This window comes from Diabrotica undecimpunctata, chromosome 9, assembly GCF_040954645.1.
Source record: "Diabrotica undecimpunctata isolate CICGRU chromosome 9, icDiaUnde3, whole genome shotgun sequence".
Lineage (NCBI taxonomy): Eukaryota > Metazoa > Arthropoda > Insecta > Coleoptera > Chrysomelidae > Diabrotica > Diabrotica undecimpunctata.
The window spans coordinates 549964-574340 of record NC_092811.1 but is presented as its reverse complement, the minus strand read 5'-3'; the positions used below and the strand labels follow the sequence as shown (position 1 = coordinate 574340).

The 24377-nt window shown below is 33.7% G+C and overlaps 1 protein-coding gene across 1 annotated transcript; it reads right to left on the bottom strand.

Moving 5' to 3' along the window:
- Positions 1 to 3941: 3941 nt before the first annotated feature.
- On the bottom strand, positions 3942 to 24033 carry LOC140449955 (lipase member H-like). The gene is made up of 7 exons (XM_072543373.1): positions 23997 to 24033; positions 19355 to 19466; positions 17976 to 18124; positions 8728 to 8976; positions 8037 to 8246; positions 7797 to 7953; positions 3942 to 4130 (listed from the first exon to the last, which is right to left on the bottom strand). Exons 1-7 carry the CDS (start codon positions 24031 to 24033, stop codon positions 4079 to 4081), a joined length of 966 nt encoding a protein of 321 aa, XP_072399474.1. The 3' UTR covers positions 3942 to 4078.
- Positions 24034 to 24377: the final 344 nt, after the last annotated feature.

Genomic DNA, 24377 nt, shown 5'->3' with positions numbered 1-24377 from the left:
TTTGGAGGCAAAGAATGTAAGTGCTGTGTTTTCTGTTGGTTTTTGGCGTTTTGCACTCTCTCACGGAGATTCTGCTGGTCACAGTGTAGGCATAGTGGGTGGTCCAGTAAGAAGCCACCCACGTAGGCCATTGCTGGGGCTATCAGCTTCCGTCGGAGTTTGTGAACGTGCCGTGCCGGCAGAAATCTGCACTTTTCCAATATCATATACAAAATACGTATCTACGAAGGACCGCTAGCCTATAATTTTAGATAAGTATAGTAGTATATATAAAGAAAGACTCGTAGACTTCACCACAGAACACAATATCATCCCACCTTACCAATTCCGCTTTAGAGAAGGGTACTCAACCAAAACGGCATTGACAGAAATCGTCACACACCTAACACAAAGTCTGAACGACGGCAAAGTGTCACTAGGTATCTTCCTCGATGTTCAAAAAGCCTTTGACCAAGTCTGGCGTATGGAACTGGTCAAGAAACTAGAGAGCATCGGGCTACCAACTCCATTCGTCAGACTCATCCACTCATATGTCTCTCAACGGCAAATCACAGTCAAGGAGCGTGATCGATTCTCTACATCCTTCACTCCCACAGCAAGAGTTCCTCAGGGTTCCGTGTTGGCACCAATACTGTACACAATTTACAACAGCGACTTCCCTAACCCTAGATATACCAACACAACTACTCTACTATACGCAGACGATACAGCACTCCTTACAACAACACCACACGTCGACTCTACACTTAGGTCAGCTCAAAATCATCTGCTCCTTGTTGAACAATGGTGTCAGAGATGGAGAGTGACACCTAACCCAAACAAAACACAGATGATCCTTTTCAGGCACCCATATCGCAGTCAATACATCACACCTATCATCACCGAAAGGCACAATTTGAGTTTGTGGGGAGAACGACTCCGAAACCAGGTCGAATATCTCCGCGTGCTGTTTACGCAAACATTACGCTGGAGTGACGATACTGACAGAACCTGTAATAAGGTTAGGAGCCGACTCGGACTGCTCAACGCTCTTAGTGGCAAATTTGGCCGCACACACTCACGTACACTTATCCATACATACAAAACATTTATCAGACCGGTCATCGAGTACAGATCTTACATTTGTGCTGTGATGCCCAAACATCTCAGCAATAGACTACTTACACTGAAAAGGAGAATCTTACGTAAACTAAACAGAAAACGATACGACTATCCTTCTGCACTCATTCATCGCCTGTCGAATATCCAGCTCATCAATGAGAGGCTTTCCTCTCTGAGCAGGGGTTATACAATTCGCACCATCCGGGGCCAAAACCTCAGAGCCCAAAGCATCCTCAAAACTACCTGCTCATCCCTCGGCAATGTATTCAGAAGAAAACCTAAACCCAAACTCCCATTCCTACCCGCTATTCTGCTGGAACTCGCCAGCAACGAGCTCCCTGATGAATACATTGACATACAGGAGGCAACTCCCCTCTTTTACCGTCGCTTGTTATAATACTAAATGTTCACTTCGAACTGACACCGACGGGGGGGGGGGGGATCGGTTTTCTGTGGTTTTCCGTTGTCCCATTGGACAACGATACCCCGTCGATTTTTTGAGGTACCAGTCCACAGCTGCCCCCCTCACGCGTCGCGATAAACATTTTCATATACTTACTAATTTTGTTTTAGACCAAAAATTCTGAAAGGAACCGTTCACTTGCATCCCTTTCGCCCCCGATTGTCCAGGACTAGTGAGAGCAGTAACCACCAATAAACACCACGCAGCACACCAGTGGACACATACCAAAATCCAGTGCCATACACCCAATACTAAGGAAAACACGTCCTGAAGAGGCAAAAGCCTAAAACAGGAGAGCGTAGACATCCAAACACAACAAAAACACCCAAAAACCCACACGACCAACACTACAATGGATACAACGCAGCTTCATTTTCAGGTTACAAGCGAAGCAGTAACATCTCCAGAAGATGCCCACCCCTAGTGTTGGCGAAACGTCGAGAACTAATCTCAGAAGACAACAGCCTAACAGCCCGAATAAACAGTTTTAACAAGTTAGACGATGGCCGTGAAAGCCTAACGCAGTTTATCACATCTTTTCTTGTTGTTAATAGTTGTTAAATGTTAACTTTCTTATAGAACGCTCTAATTCTTTCTCTCTGTTGAGGTTTTCTATATATTTAAGTTTCTTATTTAGGTGGTTTCGTTTTTCTCTTTTGTGTATCCTCTTTTTCTCTTCTCTTTGTCTGATAATTCTCTACAGTTGTTCTAGTTGGTAAGGTAAGCATCTTTCTGTAGGCTTCAATAAATCCAAAGGATGTACATAGTAAATTAATCAGAAAATGCCAAAACATGGTAGAATATAATTACATTGCTTTGCAAATAATACTCTCTTTAATTAGACATCTTGAATATTCTTTGCTAAAAGTGCATCTTCATTGTCAAACTTTATAAAAAATTTTCAGATTCTAAAAAGACACTGACATCACCTTTACAAACCTAAAAGGTTCATATAGTGTGTATATACATATGTACTTACGTTAGTAGTAAATCACGTTATTGAGTTGGCTCTTGGAACAGAGTGAACCAGATTAATCGTTTCTTGTTTGGGGACAGAAGAAAAAAGATTGCTGACATCGAATAAAAGTATTGTAATGTTTGGGCGAAGGTGTACTTACTAGAAGCTGTTGAGTAGATGAGTATTTTTGACTGAAAAACGAGAGGTAAATTAGATTAAGTATAAAATTGATGAAGCTAACAACTGGACGAATGGAAATGCCCTCCTTATGTATCTTAGGTAAACTATACAATCTGGATGTCAGCGGATTACTTCTTACTTACTGAAAACCTTGAATATGGATCGTTATCTGTGCTTTTTAAATAGTAGCGTAAGCGATTTAGCAAATAACACATTAAATTATATGTATGTCAACATATTGAAAATATTTTGAATGGAAGAGTTTTTCATAGTTTCTCAGAAATTCCTTGGTCTCTGCAATCATCAGATTTAAACTGACTCGATTTTTTCTTGTCTGTTTACATATAACAAAATGTAAAGGTTTAAGACCCATTTCAACTCCTCGCATGATTAAGAATGTCTTATGACAGTGGTTCTTAAAATGTGGGTGGCGTTAAAGAGCTAAGGGGGTCACGAAATGATGAAACTTTATGAATGAAACATTTTTAAAAGGATGTTTATTTCATAACTTAAATAAAAAATGTTAAGTAAAAGTATACCGCCCTAATTATTATAATATCGTTATCGTTTATTAAGGAAACTAAATTTTACTACCTCGTGAAAATAAACAATAATTAAACACCTTACATAAAAATACGTCAAAGTAAAGAAGTATCAATATACATTGTAATTATGTTTTCTCGCTTATGTACGGTCGAATTTGCAATTCTAGAAACATCTAGGCACTAAAGTAGCACCTTCTCTAGGAAGAAAGAAATTGTTTAATTGACTTATAGATTGCAAAAGTAAAAATATTTTTCTCTATTAAACAACTGTATTAAATCTAAGATGGCGAATTAGATCTTTCCATTGACTTCGCAATATTATTAAAAGGCAAACAAACTGGGTATGAGGGTCATTAACTAATTTTTTTGTCAAAAGGGGTACCGATCTAAGAAAGTTTGGGAAACACTGTCTTAGGAGAATTAAAAGACAAGCTAATTTAAAAATACTAGGAAAGTAAGCAGACAGTTAGGCATTTCTCAATCAAAGGTTAATAGAGTTTTACGTAATAATAATTTGCACCCTTATTTGACTTAATAAGTTCAACAATTTTATATAGGAGAAAAAAATAAATACGCCAATTCAGATATACATTTGTGTACTTTGTAAAAGCTTTATTAGTGTTTTTAAAAACTATATACAAGATCAAATTGTTTAGAATCAGTTATTCAGATGATAGAATCCGCTAGTCAGCAATCTTACACTTTTGGCCAAGAAACGCACCAGTGCCCAACATTCCACAAAGATGGATGGAGCTAGATAGAGATAGGGAGTAACGGTCTACCAAAGTATGAGGCAAATTTAAATTTCTGTTCAAAATTGCAAAACTGTTGTTAAACAGTTAGAGCTGTATCCATAGTATTTATGAAGAAGTTTCCTCTTAAACTGAAAAAGAAAATAATCATTAGTTATACTTATGAATATTTATATCAAATTTTATTTTATGTTCCATATATGTATAAAAAGATAGAACGCCAATGAAGGGGAGTGGAATCGAAATGAAAGACAAGATGATGGAGACACTAAAACAGTTAGGCCTTAGACGTAAAGGATATTAGAAGAGAGCAAAGAGTTTACGCAGAAGAGTTAGAAGAATTAAGAGCAGAAACTCAGAAGCCGAAGAAAGAAAATAAAGCTATTAGAAAGGAAAATGAACACACAAAGAAGGAAGTTCGACGATTAAGTACCAGACTTGCATACCTAGAGAAAGAGAAGAAAAAGTATATCGTAACCGTAACAGCTTTGGATATAGACGCTAATGAGCCAGACGTGCTGAGATCGGCTATGGGAAAAATGGTAGAAGAAACCTTACAGATACAGGTAGAGATTTAATTTAGGTCTTAAAATAGGAGAGGGAACATATCTGCTTAAGCTAAAAAACCAAGAAGAAAAGGAGAAGCTATTAAGAAAGGACAGATCCACTAGAAAAGAAGGAAAGACAAAGGTACAAAATAACTCATCTACGTTGAGTTAATAAATTTTTAACTAAAATGCAAACAATGTTTGTATTTTGAGAACGATTTCCGAAGTGAAAATTGAAACGTCAATAAACGTACTTTAATCTTTAATTGTGGCTTATTCCCATTTAAATAGTAATTACTTTAAAATGCCACAAGAAACTAGCTTCAGAACAAAATCTATTTGAGTAACCTCATAACTCAATCAAGTTAAAGCTTTTTTTTTATAGCCCTTTTTCTATCCGAATTGTCGAATAAAGGCCTCTCCCATTTCTCGTCATTCATCCCTGTTGTGTGCTAGGCGTTTCCACATTGGTCCTGCGACTCTTTTGATATCGTCGCTCCAGCGCATTTGAGGTCTTCCTCTTGGTCTCTTCGCATCGTACGGTCGCCAGTTTCCGATTTCTTTGTTCCATCTACCATCTTCGAGACGTTCGTTGTGTCCAGCCCATTTCCATTTTAATTTAGCTGCTTGTTTCGCGGCGTCTAAATGTAAGTTTGAGCTTACATAGAGCTTATTCTCAATCTTTTTTTCGAAAAATATTAAAGTAAAAAAGTCAAGAAACAGTGTATACATGAAATTAGGTCACTTTTAACAAGGTCACAATTAGGTCACCGAAACAGATTTTGACGTGGACACCACAAGGAAGAAGAAAAAGAGGAAGGCCGAGAAGAAGCTGGAGAGAAGGAATTGAAAAAGAACTAGAGGAAAGAGAAATCCCTCCAGGCCTATGGTTAAATAGAGAAGAATGGCGGTTAGGAGTAGAAAGGCGTCGGAGAACGCTTTGAATCGATAGTAGTAGTAGGTCACTTTTAACATGTAGAAATCTTCGTGTTTTCCTCATACAGTTTTTTCTTATTTTCGAAAAGTTTTGTGACTGAGGTTTCTCAAATAAGTGATTCAGTAATAACTTCAGTTTATAATGCAGTTATTTAGTCCAGGAAATGAAGCATTTCACCTCGCAATTTTTTCGTCCTGCGTGGATTGACTTGAAATTTTAACAGAAGGTAGGTAATAGCCTAAGGATCAAAATCTATATCAAACCAAAGTGCGCCAAAGCCTTGGGGGTGGTTGCCACCCCATCTCGGGGGTGAAAATTTTTTTTTACGTTTTAACCACAGGTTTCGATTAAAAAAGTGATTCTTAACAAAAAATGTTGTATACATTTTTTTTGTAAAACTGATATTTTTCAAGTTATTTGCGATTGAAAGTAACAACTTTTAGACGAAAAAATCGACGTTTTTAATCGATTTTTCGCGAATAACTCGAAAATGGTGCATTTTATCAAAAAAATTGTAGAGAACAAATTTGTAGCTTTTAAAAAGACAAATACAATTCATTTTTTAAAATGTTTTTGCGATATAATACGAACCGAAATACGGTCTATCAATGTTCAGCGGTTTTCTTCAAATGCCAAATTTGAAAGATTCAAAGTCAAATCTCGGGAAAATGATGCATTTTTGGAAGAAAACTCATAGAACCTTTTTTAAAGAGCATAAATAGACCTATCATAAAAAAAACTCTAGCTCAAAAATTGAGTGAGTTATGATGAAAATAAGGTCAATACCTTATTTTTTTACGAAAAAATTGATAAAAACAACCCCCTAATTATCCCCATAATTAAAATCGATCTTCACCCTTCCACAATTCTCTTTGTACATGTATTGTTAATACGTCCAAGAAGTTTGACCCATTTAAAATGCTTAGTTTTAGAAAAAGCACAGCTTAAAGCGAGAAACGATTTACAATTTCATATTTTTTACTCTTCTTTTTTTAAATATCCCCAAAAATACTGAATATATGAAAAAATAAAAAATGTACTACATTGTAGCTTTTTTAATGACTAAAATTTTCCTTTATTTAGATTTGTTGTACAATGAATATTTGGCGAGATATAGCCGTTTAAAGCATCGATTTACGATCAAGCACCATCTTTTTCGAGCCCTTTAAACTCACCCCATTTAAAAACCAAGGGCTCCAAAAAGATTTAATTCACAGATGCTTGTAGCTCTTAAAAACCTCTACAAAATCGTTTTTGAAGAAACACTCTATCGTTAAAAATGAAGGAAATACGTTAAAAAAACCAATTATTTTTTTTAATATTATAATTGTTTTACCTATAAATGTAAATATTTTCAACTATTTATGTAAATGTATAAGAATATATGGTGCCTTTTTATGTTGATAATTTTTTTTGCATTTAATTCTACTTTTTTCAATTTATATCTATTAAATTAGTTTATAAAAACTGCAATGTTGTAAAGGGTGATTTTCAAAAGTTGAAAAGTTGCAAAATTTTGGCAAAAAATTGTTTTCACCTATAGCACTCATAACAATTGATTTTTAAGGGTTGAAAATTTATGAAATTGTATTTTAAAGTATAAAAAAATCACTATTAACTAATCCAAACCAAATTTCACTCATCTTAAGATTTGTAATGTTATTTTACAATTTTTCAAAATTATGTTATGTAGTTTTCACCCCCAAGAACAATCAGGGTTCATCGGCATGACATAAACTATAAAGCAGAGGGTGAGTTGAGCTTAAATCCAAATTTTTATCCAAATCGATCCAAGGCGAAATCATTTTTTTAGAATTAGTAATTTTTTTACATTAATCTCTAACAAGGGTTGCTTTTTAAGGGTTGAAATATGATGGAACTCTATTCAAAAGTATAAAATAATCATTATTTAACTAATTCAAACCAAATCTTACCCATATTCAGGTTTAATATGTTATTTTATAATTTTTGACAATTAGGGGTAGTTTTCAACTCTAAAACCCTTCAGCGCACTTCGGTTCGATATAGATTTTGATCCTTGGGCTATCACCGACCTTCTGTTAAAATTTCAACTCAATCCATGCAGGACGAAAAAATTGCGAGGTTTTAACTTTTTTCGAGCTTCATTTCCTGAACTAATTATTTTTAGTATGTTTTTGATAAAGAGTTAAACTCGAAAGCTCAAGCAAACCTTAAAAAGTTTTACTTAACTACTTAATTAATACACCTGGTTTTAGGATTTATTTTATAATGCAACTAAAAATGTTAGATAGGACATTTTATAGTTTGACAAATACTGTATATAAACTTACGTTTGGTCGATATATTCACCAATGAAGGTAGTATTTTCATTTGAACAGGCTCCACTAAGATATGTAGGATAATTCCTGCATTTGGTTATCAAAAAGCGATTTGGTTCATAGAGTGATTTAATATAAACCTTGAATGCTGTCGAATGACTACAAAATACTAAAACAATCATAAAATACATATATAATTATACTTTTATTAATGCGTTTATGTATAAAGCATAATGAAAACCAATCACCTACCATACTTAAATAAAGAAACATTCGTTGGTTGTTTAAAGCACCCAGGTTGTTTCATTCCACCATTGACCCATATATTTAAATTTCCAACAGCTTCGTAATCTCCAAAAAAGCCAGCGTTGGTGTGTATAATATCAACGAATTTGCCATCTCCAATACCAATTTTTTGGGATTTTGGGAGCGAATGGAAAAGTAGTCCGGATGGGTCTAGACCTAAAAGGACTTATTTTTTGACTGACATCTTATGTTTAAATAAAAAATATTCTTTTATATATACATAAAAACTGTGAAGAGATAAAAAGGTTAGCCTGGACATTGACTGACTCTTCAATCGAATATAGAGTTAATATATAAATTATGAAACTTCCAAAGCCACTGAGTAAATCAAATGAAGAATAAACAGTTGACTACTAAATAAGAACATAGAGTAATAAAATCATATATAGAATACGATGATTTGACATATCATATATGGAGTTATTAAATAAATGGATGCCACCAAATAATCGATCCAATTACAGTTTTTGGAAAAGAGGAGGTGAAAGAAAAGTAGACGCAGATTATGGCACCGAAACTGAAGGTGCCAAGTCAGAAAATAATTAAGAAAAATGAAGTGGAAAATAACAAAATATTTTAAAACAAAATGCATTTAAAAACTAGAATAAACTGCATAATCAACGATATATATACTTACCAGTCACTCGTGCAGGCTTTCCAGATTTCATAGTTTTGTTCGTCAAACCAGCTATTTGAGCCCCCAGACTCATTCCGATAAGGTGCAATGAAGACAGTTGTAAACCTTGGACTACTAAAAAATCTATAAATTTTGCGGAAAATTTTCCAATCGGTTTGCAATTTAGGACTGCTGTGATATAGTCTATTCCCGCTAACAATCGTTCGTTGTTTACTAAGATAATGTTGAAATCACCGATATGTAGATAAGCTGAAGTTAAAAAAAAGATGAATACATTATATTTTGTGTGGTAGTCATTTGGATATGGTGAGCGAAATGATAGAGGAGATATGCTACTAAATCGCTAATGCCCTTTGGTATATCCCGAATGACGCCTTACATAGAGATCTGCAGGTAATAACAGTCTCTAAAGAGTGCAAAAGAATTTCTGAGCAATATCAAAACAAGCTGCGTGTGCATTCTAACACCCTGGCATACAATCTTTTTAACAACCAATAAGCGAAGAGATTGACGCGATATGAACACATGGTTCAAAAAGAACCAACAACGTAAGTGGACTTGGACTAGTTCAGATGGTATAACGAGAAACGAAATTGATTTCATAATTATAAATAGAAAATATATTGTCCAAGATATTATAGTAATTAATAAAATCACTGTTAAGATTCATCTGTTGGATAGAGCCAAAATATTGATCAACATTAGAAGAGAGAGGGCAGCAATAATAAGAAAGAGGCATCCTAATAAATGGAAGAATTATAAGAATCTCATAACTTCAAAACTTAAACGCTCATACAAAACATAAAGGAAAAAGGGAAAAAACAAGAAGGATATACTTACTTAAGGCTACTAAAGATCTTGCTACTAAGTTAAAGAAGAGAATTGAAAGACAAATTCACAGATAATTTTGTAACACTTAGACAGTTAAACAAAGATACCTCAAAATCAATTAATTCGAAAATATGTCATAAATTTACAAGCAAAACCTAGGATTACATATGCTGTTCATCGATTTTAAACAAGCATATGACTCCCTAAATCGAACGATGCTATATGAGGCCGTGAGAATATTAGGAATACCAGAAAAGCTTATAAGGCTGGTGAGAATGTCGCTTAGGAACACGATGAATAGGTTAACAGCGGAAGGAAGCTTTTCAAGACACTTTACAGCGAATTTATTCAACCTAGTATTAGAACAAATCGTAGGAAGATCAAATATAAGCACAAACAGGACTATTTTCAATAGCAGGGAACGGTGCATAGCGTACGCGGATGATGTGGTGATACTACGAGAACAAAAAACATTTAGAAAAAGTTTTCCAGAAATTTGAAGAAGAGGCGAAAAGATACGGATTCATAATAAACCAAACAAAAACGCAATATATGGAAATGAGAGGAGACATAACAAATAATAACAAATATATCAAAATGAAAGGAGCAGAGACTGTCTATAGTTTTGAAAAAGTGTCAGAATTTGAATATTTAGGAGTAACCATAACGAAATTCGTTCGAAACGCTAAATTCATTACTGAAAGCAAAAAATGTGTCAAGAACAGCTAAACTGCGAGTCTACGAGACAGTAATCAGATCCACAGTAATGTATGCCAATGAAACGTGGATTATGAACCAGCAGGAAGAAAAGAAAGTAGAGATCTGGAAAAGAAAGGTGCTCAGAAAAATCTTCGGAGGAATAGTGATAACAGAGAATTTTTGGAGAAGACGAACGAATAAAGAAATAATAAGGAAGTATGAAAAACCAGCAATTACGGCAAAAATACAAGCCCAAAGAGCTAGATGGATTGGCCACATTATACGAACACCAAAGAATCGAAATGTTAAAACAATACTGAAGGAGGGAGAAATGACTTGTCAGAAATAGGCGTGAGAAATTGGAGAGAGAAAGAAAGGAGCCGAAAAAAGTGGAGGAAAATAACCAAGTTTTTAGAAGCCAGGGGCCTACAAAGCCTTTAGTGCTTGTTACCTATTGTTTAAATTCAAATATGGTTGTATAAATTAATCATTACATTTTTCCTCCCCTGTATTCATCCGATCCTAATAGTACCGCTGAGGGCTCGGAAATACATATCGCGAGAAGAGCACGAGTCGTTGAAAAGAAAAGACGCAACCCGGCACGGGAACCCGTGCACGCATATTGAATTGATTTCGTTCGTTGTTTTGTAGTGCAAACCCTGGTAATTAGACCCAGCGGTAAGTTTTTACCTAGTTTTACCTAAACCTATAAATTGTCTTTGATTGTTTATTGCAACCATTTAAATTTTAATAATTATTTGCACCAATGAGGAAAAGTCCATTTTTCTCGCCAGAGTTATCGAAGGAATAGTTCTGTTAATTAAGTACTATTAATTTGTAATAGTACATTTGTTTGTTAATACCCCACATTGGCCTATCTAGCCGGATTTGAACTCATTTATTGAAAAAATATTTTTTGTTATATTTAAATTTGAATGGTTGGTTTCGTCTCGTCGTATTTTTTATCGTTTTGAGGGTTCTTATCTTAAGTTTGCGTCTCTTGTCGTGGCTCGAGAATAATTTATGACCTTTTTGTAAAGTCGACCATATGGGACTTTTTAGAAGGGAATTATCGTCGTTTTAATAAAGTATCGAATTACAAATCGGTAATTTCGGGGTTTTAGACCACATTTTTGTACACTTTCGTTTGTATAATATTATTGGAACTTGTTAAAAATTTAAAATGGAAAAACTTGAAGAAAAGAATAGGAAGCTCAAATTTTTAAGAAAAACTGCTTTAAATGATATTCAGTTAATTTTCGATTTAGGTTTTAAGGCCCTTTCAGACGTTTCTATTCGCCCTTTATTTAAAATTAGACTAGAGGATTTAGATTCGATTCGCGAAGAGTTCTTAAAACATCACACTAATATTATTAGTAATATTCTTTGTGTACCAGACGCGGATACGAGGGTTGAAGAAAATGTTCGGGAATTATTTTTGGAACAATTTTATAAAATAAAACTATTTAGTGCGGAATTATCTGAGCCACAATTTGAAACTCCAGAACCGTTTAGATCAGTAGTAGTTCCACAATCTAATATTCGCTTGCCTAAAATAGAGCTGCCTAAATTTAAGGGTGATTTTAAGGAGTTTAGTTCGTTTTTAGACTTATATAATTCGGTTGTACATAATAACGCAGGCCTAGCAGACGTAGAAAAGTTTAAGTATTTGAAAGGATGTTTAGAAGGGACTCCACTTAGTTTGATTCGTAATTTGTCAATAAATAGCGATAATTATCAAATTGCTTACGATCTAATTGTTAAACGGTACACAAATGTTCGTCGTTGTGCGACCGCGCATTGGGATGCGATCTTGGGCGTACAGAAAATATCGGTAGTTAATTCGAAAAATCTGGCTAAATTAGTAGATACGTTTTTAGAAAATTTAGCCGCATTGAAAACATTAGGTCTTCCGACAGAACATTGGGATTTTATTATGTTTAATTTACTTTTGTCGAAACTAGACGCGGATTCAGTAAAGTTATTTGAGTTAGAAAATAAATCGAATAAAATCCCGTCATTTCAAAAATTGGTAGAGTTTATTGAAACTCAGTACATTGCTTACGATAATTTAAATAGTAGCGTAAGTGAATCTAAGAAAACATTGCAGGCCCCAACTTATACGGAGCCAAAGTGTAATTATAAACATTCTAATGTGTCAAGGCATAATAGTAGTTCATCCTTTGTTACAAATTCGTCGTCAATATGTTGTGCTTTATGTAAACAAAGTCATTTTCTTAACCATTGCTCGTTGTTTTTGAAAAAATCTCCAAAAGAAAGATACCAATTTTGTAAAGAATCTTCCTCGTGTTTTAGGTGTCTTAATCAGGCTAATCATTCTGTCAAGTCGTGTCCAAAGGCCTTTAAATGTAGTAAATGTAATAGTCAGCTTCATAATAGTTTGTTGCACTTTGATAGAAATTTTTCCAATAATCAGTCGCCCACAGGAAATACTAATAATTCAGGGGCATCGGGAGTAGAACAAAATTCGCCTGAAATATCACATTGTGCTGCTAGTTTTGTAGGGAAGAAAAACGAGACAAAAAAGGAAATCTTGCTCGGTACTGTTTTAGTTCACGCGATTGATAGTAAGGGGTGTAAACAGCCCTTGAGATGTCTTCTTTCAGGTTCAATGAGTTCGTTCATTAGTCGCAAAGCTGCCAGTAGATTAGGCTGGCCTAAAACTCCTTGTTCATTTGAAGTTAACGGACTCAATTCGATGCAAACGAAACTGAATCAAGGTCAAATAAGTTTTTCTATCCAACCTCGTCATCAGGAGTCACCGGTGTTTCACTTGGAGGCTATTATTACAGATCGGGTTTGCTCGGATTTGCCGAGCACCAAAATTGACATATCGACGTGGAATTATATTAAAAATTTGAAGTTAGCCGATCCCGAATTTAACTGTAGTCAATCTATAGATTTGTTAATTGGTTGTAGCATATTTTCGAAGGTGTTGTTAGAAGGTAAAATTGAAGGTAAAGCGGGACAACCAGATGCCCTAAATACCGTTTTTGGTTATATTTTGTTAGGACCTACTAGCACACCTAACCTTTCGTCGACTTCGCTTGTTTGTCTTTCAAATATTGAAGACCCACTAGATTCTTCGTTAACGAAATTTTGGGAACTGGAAAACATACCGGAAAAGCCAGTTTCAGAACCAGAAGACGTTCTGTGTGAGAACATTTATCTGGAAACGCATAATCGGGACGTCTCGGGTAAATATGTTGTATCTTTGCCTTTTCGTGAATCGCCGCCTTGTTTGCAAGATAGCTATGATATTGCTTTAAATAGATTGCTATCATTAGAACGACGCTTATCTCGTCAACCAAGTTTGAAAAAAGAATATTCTTTTCATATGCAGGAGTATCTTGATTTAGGTCATATGCAGTTAGTCTCTAATGCCGAAAAGAAAAGGGGAAAGTATTATATTCCACATCATTGCGTTGTGAAACCAGATAGTGTTTCAAGTAAAATTCGAGTTGTATATAATGCGTCTCAGAAAAGTCCCAGTCGCGGTAAATCTTTAAACGACTATTTACTGGTCGGTCCTAAGCTGCAACAGAACATAGTCTCGCTGTTGTTGAATTTTAGACTTAATCGTTTTGCGCTGTGTGCGGACATTCGTCAGATGTATCGTAATATTTTAGTCGCTCCTGAACACACGGATTATCAACGCGTGTTATGGAGATTCTCTAGCCTTGAGGAAATTCAGGAATATCGTTTATTAACCGTTACTTTTGGAATAGTATCTTCGCCGTATCTCGCTTTAAGAACTCTCCAACAATTAGCATTAGACGAAGGCTCTCGTTTTCCTAACGCCGTCTCGCTTATTCGTCACGCTTCGTATATTGATGATTTTGTTTTTGGTGCTTCGACTCTCGAAGAAGCACAAACTTTAGTTGACGAATTAGTCGCTTTGTTAAAGTTAGGAGGCTTTGAATTACGGAAATGGTGTTCGAATGAATCCAAATTGTTGTCGCAATTTCCTGAATCCCATATTAATCCTCACTCCATTAATTTTGATCCAGAAGCAAATGGTCCTTCATTAAAAATCCTTGGTTTGAAGTGGATTGCACAGTCCGACGTCTTTCAATTTTCAGTCAAATTGCAAGACGTCCCTTGTACCAAAAGATCGTTTTTGTCCGAATTAGCTCGAATTTATGATCCTTGTGGTTACTTAACACCTATTACCTTTTTTATTAAACATTTAATACAACAACTTTGGGCAACCGGTCTTAAATGGGATGCTCGTCCTCCTTCGGAAATAATTCGGGTATGGGAACAATATAAGAGCGAACTATCTCTTATTTCACAGTTCAAAATTCCTCGTTTTTTGAATATTTCCTCATGTCCCATCTTGGAGCTTCATGGATTTGCAGATGCTAGTGAAAAGGGATATGCTTGTGTCGTTTATATTCGTAGTATTGATACTCGTAACCTAGTTCAAGTTAATTTACTGTGTGCCAAATCGAAAGTAGCTATTATAAAACAGATTACTATACCTCGATTAGAATTGTTAGCTGCTGTTCATTTGGTAAAACTTATGTCGTTTGTGTTAGAGTCGTGGAAGCATATAATATTTCAAAATGTGTATGCTTGGTTAGATTCTCAAATCGTATTGCACTGGATTAAAAGCTCCCACTCGAGATTCAAAACTTTCGTCGCAAATCGCATTTCGTATATCCATTCCCATAGTCAAAATTATTCTTGGCATTATATCGAATCTCGAAATAATGCAGCTGATGCGCCTTCGCGAGGCATGCTACCGTGCGTACGATCACCGGAACCTTAAAACGGCCTCTTGTTCGAATCTGTCCCTTGCCGATAGATGAAGATTAGATGGTCAGCCTTTTTACTGATTTTGTTTTGGTCGGCTTTTATCAATACAATCACGATGAAACCACCATTTTAATTTTAATTTTTTTATGTTAGTTTAAGTTTTGAATATTTGTTTAAGATTTGTATAGGAATTGTTTGTATTAATTATCGTTTTAGTTGTTTAAGTAATGATAGTATTTAGAATTCGTTTTGTTTTTTAAAGACCTTATGGTCTTTAAAGGGGGGAGAATGTTTAAATTCAAATATGGTTGTATAAATTAATCATTACATTTTTCCTCCCCTGTATTCATCCGATCCTAATAGTACCGCTGAGGGCTCGGAAATACATATCGCGAGAAGAGCACGAGTCGTTGAAAAGAAAAGACGCAACCCGGCACGGAAACCCGTGCACGCATATTGAATTGATTTCGTTCGTTGTTTTGTAGTGCAAACCCTGGTAATTAGACCCAGCGGTAAGTTTTTACCTAGTTTTACCTAAACCTATAAATTGTCTTTGATTGTTTATTGCAACCATTTAAATTTTAATAATTATTTGCACCAATGAGGAAAAGTCCATTTTTCTCGCCAGAGTTATCGAAGGAATAGTTCTGTTAATTAAGTACTATTAATTTGTAATAGTACATTTGTTTGTTAATACCCCACACCTATTATAATAAAATATTTCAATGCTAAGGTGGATCAAGGTAAAGTTGGACTTACAGAAACAGAAACGAGCTATTCTTGTTTTGCCAAAGCGAAGATTTTATAATAATAAATACTTTCAGCTACCTTTACAGATGTAAAAAGTAACGCTTTTAAAATGCTGACTGGCTGCAGGCTCGGTCCTGACTTGACTCTGACTCGACGCTGGCTTAAGACTGACATGAAGTATGACTGTAGACATGACTTGTGACTACACTATGAAAGAAGTTATGGACGTAACTTGTGAATTCAGAGTGGTGGGGGTACCTTAAGTGACGCAATTTTTTCCACAGACTATATACACACAGATCTCACATAAAAGAATAAATTGCGAGGCCAAATACTCAGAAGTCATCATGGATAAAGGACTCACATTTAAAACATATCAAAAACATTTAAAACGCCACAGTGTAAAAATCCAACATGGCTAAAGCATCCATTAGAGGAATCGTAAAGCAAATTAAGGATAAAAACCAAAATAAGATTAATAAACAGTATCATTCTTCCAATACTTACATACGCATCTCTCGCATGGGGACACACCTGTAATACTACAAAAAAGAGAATCCAAGCAGTTCACAACAGATGCTTAAGAGAAGCTGTCAGCATCCCAAGATATGTAGCAGAATTTAAGAGAAGCTTTCAACATCCCAATATATGTAGGAGAACCCTTCATATACAGGGAACCACAACAGGTCAGGTTGATTGAAATAATGAAGGATAGAGCCAGGACTAAATTCACAGAACTGGAAAACCACCCTAGTAACATACTGCGAGAGATCATGAGATATGACGCTTTCCACGTTGGAAACACAAGAGGCCTAAACAAGAAATAGTGGAATTAACAAAAGAACTAAATAAAAGCGAAGACAAACAAAATAAAAAGTAGTGAGAGAAAACAAAACTCCAGAGAGAAAAATAAATAAACCAACAGAGGATAGTTCGTAGCTCTACAAATTCGACAAACACTGCAAATCACCGCACTGTGTGGGCCCCAAGGGTAGAGGACAAATATAACACCAATAGGACCCTTACGTAGACATTCTATAAAAAAAAAAATAACAAAAAATATAAAAAACGGATCGGGCTAACAAAACAATTTAAAAAATTTCAACCAAAAGTCGCCAACCAAATAAAAAATATATAAAAAACAAAAAACGCGGGCAAATTGGGCCCAAACCCCAAACACTTGAGAACCAAATTTTCGAAGTGGACGTCGTCTGGAGCGGAGACTTGGGTCCCAAACAAGCAATTTTAGATTCGCAGACAATTGACTAAAGGATAACAGGAACAAAGCGGGTCACGCTATGCTGAATTTGAATCGGTTAGGGAACCATGTTAGAGTTCTACTACCCAGGACTTCTACATGAAGAGTATTTCCCCTATAGGGGGAAAAGGATGGTCTGGAGCATTGGAGCGCGCTGAAGTGACTCCTGTTTTTAACTCGAGTTAATACACCTCGCTCAAATTAATTGTTACACCGGAGCGTAATTCTTAGGGGTGAACATCTCTCGCAGGCTGGGTTTAATTAAATTGCTTGCTTGCTTGCAAAGAATAAATTGTGAGAAACCATATAGACAAAATCATAATGAAAAGGTGATACCTTTTGTGATGTTCAATGTACGGAAACATCTCCTTAGGATGATGTCGGTACAGATCATATTCTTGTAGTTTCTGTTGTCAATGATAAATTAAAAAGAACCAGAAAACCGATTATAAAATCGTACTACTTACATACACTGATAAATTAGAACATCGGATAAGATATTGAGAAAGGACAAAGGAATCCAGACCACAGAAAAATGTTCTGGGTGAAAATTTTACGACAGTCATTTGGTTAGACCATAAACATGCTATTTACAACAGGTTATAATAGCCTTGAACATAAAAAAGAGAAAGTAAGTTACAATGGTATGAGAAACTTTGTTATCACTAATGTTTTTTTCAATATTTATCTGTACATTTTGTTGATTTCAAAAATTATTATAAAAAAGTTGTTCAGAACTAAAAATAACGTTGACTTAACTAAAAATATTCATTTACAATGGAAATAATTTGAACAAATATGTTTTTGTTGTTGATTGTTTCGACTCAATTTTACGATAAATATTAATGATCGGTTTTCATTTAGTGTGAACTTGTGGTGTATTATTTACATACCTATCGTCTGTGATACTAAACCGAGATATACTTACCATCTTTAAATGTTATTGAATTATTGGAATGCGAAGAGTCCATAAATCCGTGGAAGAAAATAACTGTAGGTTGACCATAATCTATATTTGATTTCGTTAATGCTGCAATATCATTAGTACGTAGAATCTGTGGTTCTTTAGGATTTCTTCTACAAGTAAGAAATCTATAAGATTTTTCTTTTCTATAACATATAATCGAAAAAGAGTCATAAGAGAGTTGTCATATTATTCTTTTGCTCTTATGTTAAATCTGTGGACTAGTCTTTGCAGACTATCTTTATCTTGGGCTATCAATATTGCATCGTCTGCGTAACAGAGTATATTTATTTCTTTGTTTCCCATTCTGTATACCCTTCATTTGTTAACGCTTTTGATGATTTCATTTACAATTACATTAAAAATCATACAAGTAAATGCCCCAACCAGTGGCCATGATGTCTAAGAAATAGAAAAATTCTACGAAGATGTTAGTTTACTCCTAAACGATCAACATAGTATACAGATGAGACAACAGATGAGACAGAAATATCACTGGGAAATTTGGTTTGGTAAACACAAACGAGCGCGTTGAAATTTACTTAGTTTTTAGCTTGAGAAAAAATTATTCCAAATGAATAGCTTCTTGTACAAAAAAGATCCTTGAAGATGGACGTGGCAGAGCTCAGAACGGAAAAACTAGGAAAGATATCAATTTTATGATCACTGAAAAAAGGTTAATCTTTAGAGATGTTTTTGAATTGCCCTGTCATTTAGTTAAAGTTACTATCAACTATTGTAATATTGTTTGCCGTTTTAAATAAATGCGATTAAAAATAAGTTAACCAATATATTGTTAATTATTCATAGGACCTTGCTGTCTAATCGAATTGATTCCAGTATGTTCAGTATGTTCAAAGTTTATACACTGATAGCAGAAATTGTAAATAAAAATATTAGAGCAGTTAGTGCAAGAAGTATATATGTTTCTTTCTTTTGAATCTCGATGTAAATTCATAGGTTCCATATTTAAAAATCACCCTGTAGATTGCGAATAAAAAAACAGAAGCATTATTTTAATAAAAAAGGCCTTCATTTTTGTTTTTTTTTTAAGAACATTTGTAGGTGCTTTTAAACAGATTCAACAGTGATTTCAAGTCGCGAAATTTTTACACTCAAAAATCACTATTATTTAGCTCATTCAATTTTTGAAATCTCGCAAAAAAGGCTCGATTACTTTCGTTCCCGATGACAGCGATATTTTTTTCTTTAGTTTTAAGTACTAAAGAATAAAAAAAAACTGATTACAAGAGTTTTATTTCAAATTTAAAAATTAATGTTTTTGATATTAAAAAAGTGGACACTTTCTGTGGAATTCGTCATATAAAAAATCAAAAAATTACCTTGTATACAACTCAAAGATTGTATCTCTAAGAGGATCTATTCCGGGACAAAGTTTTCTATTTACAGAATACGATTGGAATGTTTTGTTTTCGATCTTTACCTTTGATGGACCTTAAAAATAGTTAAAAAATAATAAATATCTGTTATTGCAGTAATTGAAAAGAGTTTTCTCTTAAATTTCGATGTCTTAACCATCCTTGTCTAGGATGTTTGATAATAGGAAATAGTGTTTGCTTTTAATTCAATAATAACTTTTCTAGCCACAATTTGCTTGGTTGTTTTAAAATCTTCTTCACATTACGCCATTAAAGTGGTCAACATTTTTATCTGTTAGATCAAAACATCTTTACAAGGTAAAACTTTTGATTTAAATGTTCCTAGACAAAGAAATCTTTTAAGAAGCAGTAAATTTACACATATATTTATGTATTTAGTACAAATAATATTGAAACCTTTATAAGTAAATTACATAATCATGACTGGCTTAATTTAAGTTACAAATGTGTAAATGATCAATGGAATACTTTCTTAAATCAGTTTCTGTATATATTCAATCAGTGCTTTCCTTTTAAGAAGTTAGATTCTAGGCAACGTAAAAAAGGCCTTAATAAAAGAGATGATCCAGAGATAATAGAATGTAAGACTCGTTTAGACATCTTGTTGACAATGAGCAGAGTTAACCATAAATTCTATGATTCCTATAGACAGGTAAAAAAAGAATATAATAAGAAACTAATAACAAAACGATCAAAGCTATATCAAAACAGGATGTCTGAAGCTGCCAACAAAAATAAATGCATGTGGCAAATTGTTAGTGAAATTAATGGTCAATTAAAAAGTGTAAATTCAATAAAAGTAGAGGGTAGTCCTCAAGAGATTGCTGATAAATACATGATCCACTTAAATACTGCTTTAAATAACACTTTTTCTCAATTACAATACACTGAATATAAAGACAACATTGCAACTAACATAAATTCAGTGTTTGTCGCACCTGTGACAGAAACTGAAATTATGGATATAACTAAAAATTTAAAAAACAAAATGAGTTGTGGAATTGATGAAATACCCACTAAAATCCTTAAACTGTGTATAAAGGAGATAGTGAATCCTCTCACTACAATCATAAATAATTCACTAAAATCTGGTGTATTTCCTGAATGCCTGAAAACTGCCATAGTAACACCTGTTTACAAAAAGGGTGATCCTAAATTAATTAATAACTATAGACCAATTAGTCTTCTATGTTCCTTTTCAAAAATCTTAGAAATGACTATGTATAGGCGGATAACATAATTTTTAACAAAATGTCATATTATTAGTGCAAATCAGCATGGTTATCAACAGGGAAAATCAACTCAGACTGCGATTTTTCAATTTGTCTGGGATATTTTGAAATGTACTGAGATTGGTCATATGGCTTTGGGTCTCTTTTTGGACCTATCAAAGGCATATGACTGTTTAGTGCATGACCTATTATTTGATAAATTGGAGAAATATGGTATACGTGGACCAGCATTGAACTGGTTTAAGTCCTACTTGGCAAATAGGAGACATTTAGTAAAAATACATAAAAACACTGAAATAGGCATCTCATCTGAAAGCACTATCAATATTGGAGTACCACAAGGAAGTGTGATTGGTCCTTTACTGTTTGTGATCTATATCAATGATCTTTATGGTCTAGTGGCTAATACTACTTCCAGCATAACAAATTATGCAGATGATACAAACATTTTAGTCAGTGGTAAAGACATGTCTGTTCTAAGCGTTAATGCTAGTCTAGAGTTCCAGAAAGCTAAAGACTGGTTTTCTATGAATAGGTTGGTTTTAAATCAAAATAAAACAGATCTTCTTTTGTTTAAGACAAATTATGCACATTCAGATATGCCAAACAGTATTATTGTAAATAATGACACTTTAAATATTAGCAGCAATACCAAATTTTTAGGATTATATATTGACAGTTTTTTATGTTGGGATAAACATGTTGACCAGTTATGTATGTCTTTGAGTAAAGTGATTTACAGCTTTAGAGTTCTAAAAAAATACATTCATTAAAAACAGTGTATCATGCTAATTTTGAAGCAAAATTTAGATATGGTCTAATAAATTTTGGCCACAGTAGGGACATAAATAATGTATTTCTGGTTCAGAAAAAAATAATCAGAGTTATGTTTGACTTAAAAAGTAGGGAATCATGTAGAGGGCATTTTAGGAGTAATAATATTTTAACAGTTTACGCTGTATTTATTCAAGAATGCTTACTGTTTCTATATAAGAATAAAATACTCTTTAGGAACTTTGAGCCCAATAGTATAGTAAATACCAGGTTATATAATTATAAAATTCCAATACACAGGTTAAGTATAACAGAAAAAAACGCTCTTTATTGCTGCATCAAATTGTTTAATAAACTGCCTGAACCTATTAAAAGGGAGGAAAGATTAAGTTTGTATAAACATCAAATATTTAAATTACTGGTAGCTCTTGAGCCATATTCTGTGGAGGACTATTTGTATATGTAACGGTTAGGAATAAGTAAATAATATTTTCGTTTGTGACACTGTTTTTTTTAAATAATTTTATGTTCACGGAATGTATATTATTTTCTAAAAATAAAGATATTGTTATGTTATGTTATGTTATGTTATTTATAAATGTATCAAAATTTTTTCTTGTCTCCTCATTTTTTTTATGAATCCAATTTGTTCAGAATCTTAATTTCTTGAGATGAAACATATTTATGTTTGTAACAGAAAAATATTAGCAGAAATTGACGCTACAGCAAACCTATAGATAAAATCGTTTAGCGGTATGTTATTGACAATATTAAATGTTAGAATTTTAAAATATAACGTCTTACCTGGAAGTGTATAAAGTGCACAAAGAGTGACATTCAATATTCGTCGTACCAACATATTTCCGTTTTCATAAATTTTTTTCGTACCGAATCAATTACATTGGGAGTGGGTCGTGAAATCTTAGAGGTCTACCATATACAAACTCAGAGTTGATTCTTCCTGTTCTTAACTGGATACAGAGACAAAAACGTTGATAAAACTTCGGTATGAGAGGAACAACAATATAGGTGACAAATAGATCTTTACACTGGTAGGGGACACTTAAAAAATATCTCAAATGATAATATGTATTGTACAAATGATCTGAACTATTATTGATTTATGCAGTTATTATTTTTGTATCGCTATATATAAAGCATATGTCGGGGTCACTGTACTACTTCATTGAAAAAATTAAATCATCTTGTAAATATACTACTATGCTAATTTGCATAGTGGTATATTTTATTATTTCATAAACATATTTGTTTATTGCTTCGGGATTTTTTCATCTCAAAAGTAATTTCGAACAAGATGGATTAAACTTAACAAATAGAATAATTTTAAAAATATTTTTAGATATAATTAAGTACCATGTTATGACTACACTTGGGTGGTATTATACTTAATTAGAAAATAAAACAGAGCTAACCTCCATATAAATATTAGAAAGTCAAAAAGCTATTAAACTTTCAAAAACAGCATTAAATCGTTTCAGGAAATATAATACACTTGAAAATAAATTAGAATTCAAACGACTAAAAGCACGAGCTAGATTCATCATTAAAAGAAGTAAACGTGAATCATGGAAAAAGTTTGTTTCAGAATTAAATTCTTCTACACCAATTAATAAAGTGTGGCAAATGATACAAGAGATATCCGGGAAAAATACCCCAAACCACATTAACTTTTTAGAAGAAAATCAAAAAATATACACTTCCCCTCTAGACATAGCCAATATTCTAGCTAATAGTTTTGGAAGATTCTCAAGCGATGATGTTCTTCCTCCAGATTTTTTGATCAAAAAAGAAAGAGAGGAATCCAAAGGTATCGATATACCGCCTGATGACCTTTCTCCTTTAAATTATCCCATAACCATGGATGAATTAGAATACTCACTCAATAATACGAAAAACTCTTCTCCTGGTCCTGATTACATCCCTGGTAACATCTCTGCAATATTTCTTCAAAAACTTCCTTCATCTGCAAAGAAACACTTGCTGAATATATATAATAATATATGGAGTCATAGCAAGTTTCCAAAAATTTGGAGTTCATCTATCGTCATCCCTATTTATAAATCTCTGTTATTTCTGTGTTATCTCTGTCACATTCATATAGACCTATTTCTCTAACTTGTATAATGTGTAAAGTTCTCGAGAAAATCATATCCAACACATTAATGTGGTTTTTAGAAAATAATAAATTACTTGCCCCGGAACAAAGCGGATTCCGGAAAAATCGTTCAACACTGGATAATCTTATTAGTTTAGAGTCTGAGATTCATGAAGCAATGGCATGTGGACAAAAATGTATCGCAGTATTTTTTGACATAACTAGAGCATACGATACAGTTTGGCGACAGGATATTATTCAAACACTTAGTCGATGGGGAATAAAAGGTAATATAGCACAATTCGTAAACAATTTCCTATCTTATCGAACTTTTAATGTACGAGTTAACGGTACTTTATCTAATACAAAAATTAAAAAAAAAACGGAATTCCCCAAGGATCTAATTTAAGCGTCTCCCTATTTCTTATTGCAATAAATAATATTATCTCCACTTGTGACTTACCAGTAAAAGCTAGACTCTTTGCAGATGACTTAATCATTTTTGTTAAGGGGATAAATGATAAAACCCTTTAGACCCATCTACAGAAAGTGCTATGGAATCTCGAATTATGGACAAATTCCACAGGTCTTCAATTATCAACAACAAAATCAAAGGCTATGTTATTTTCAAAAAACAAAAAAAAAAGAAGTTATATCACTCCAGAATTAAAACTATTTAATAAAGAAATAAAATATGGTGAGAAAATTAAATGTTCAACATGTCAAAATGTCAATCTGCACTTAACATTATAAAAACTGTTGCACATAACACGTGGGGAGCAGATAGTAAAACACTGACCCTTATGTACAAGTCATTGATCAGGTCCAAACTCAATTACGCTTG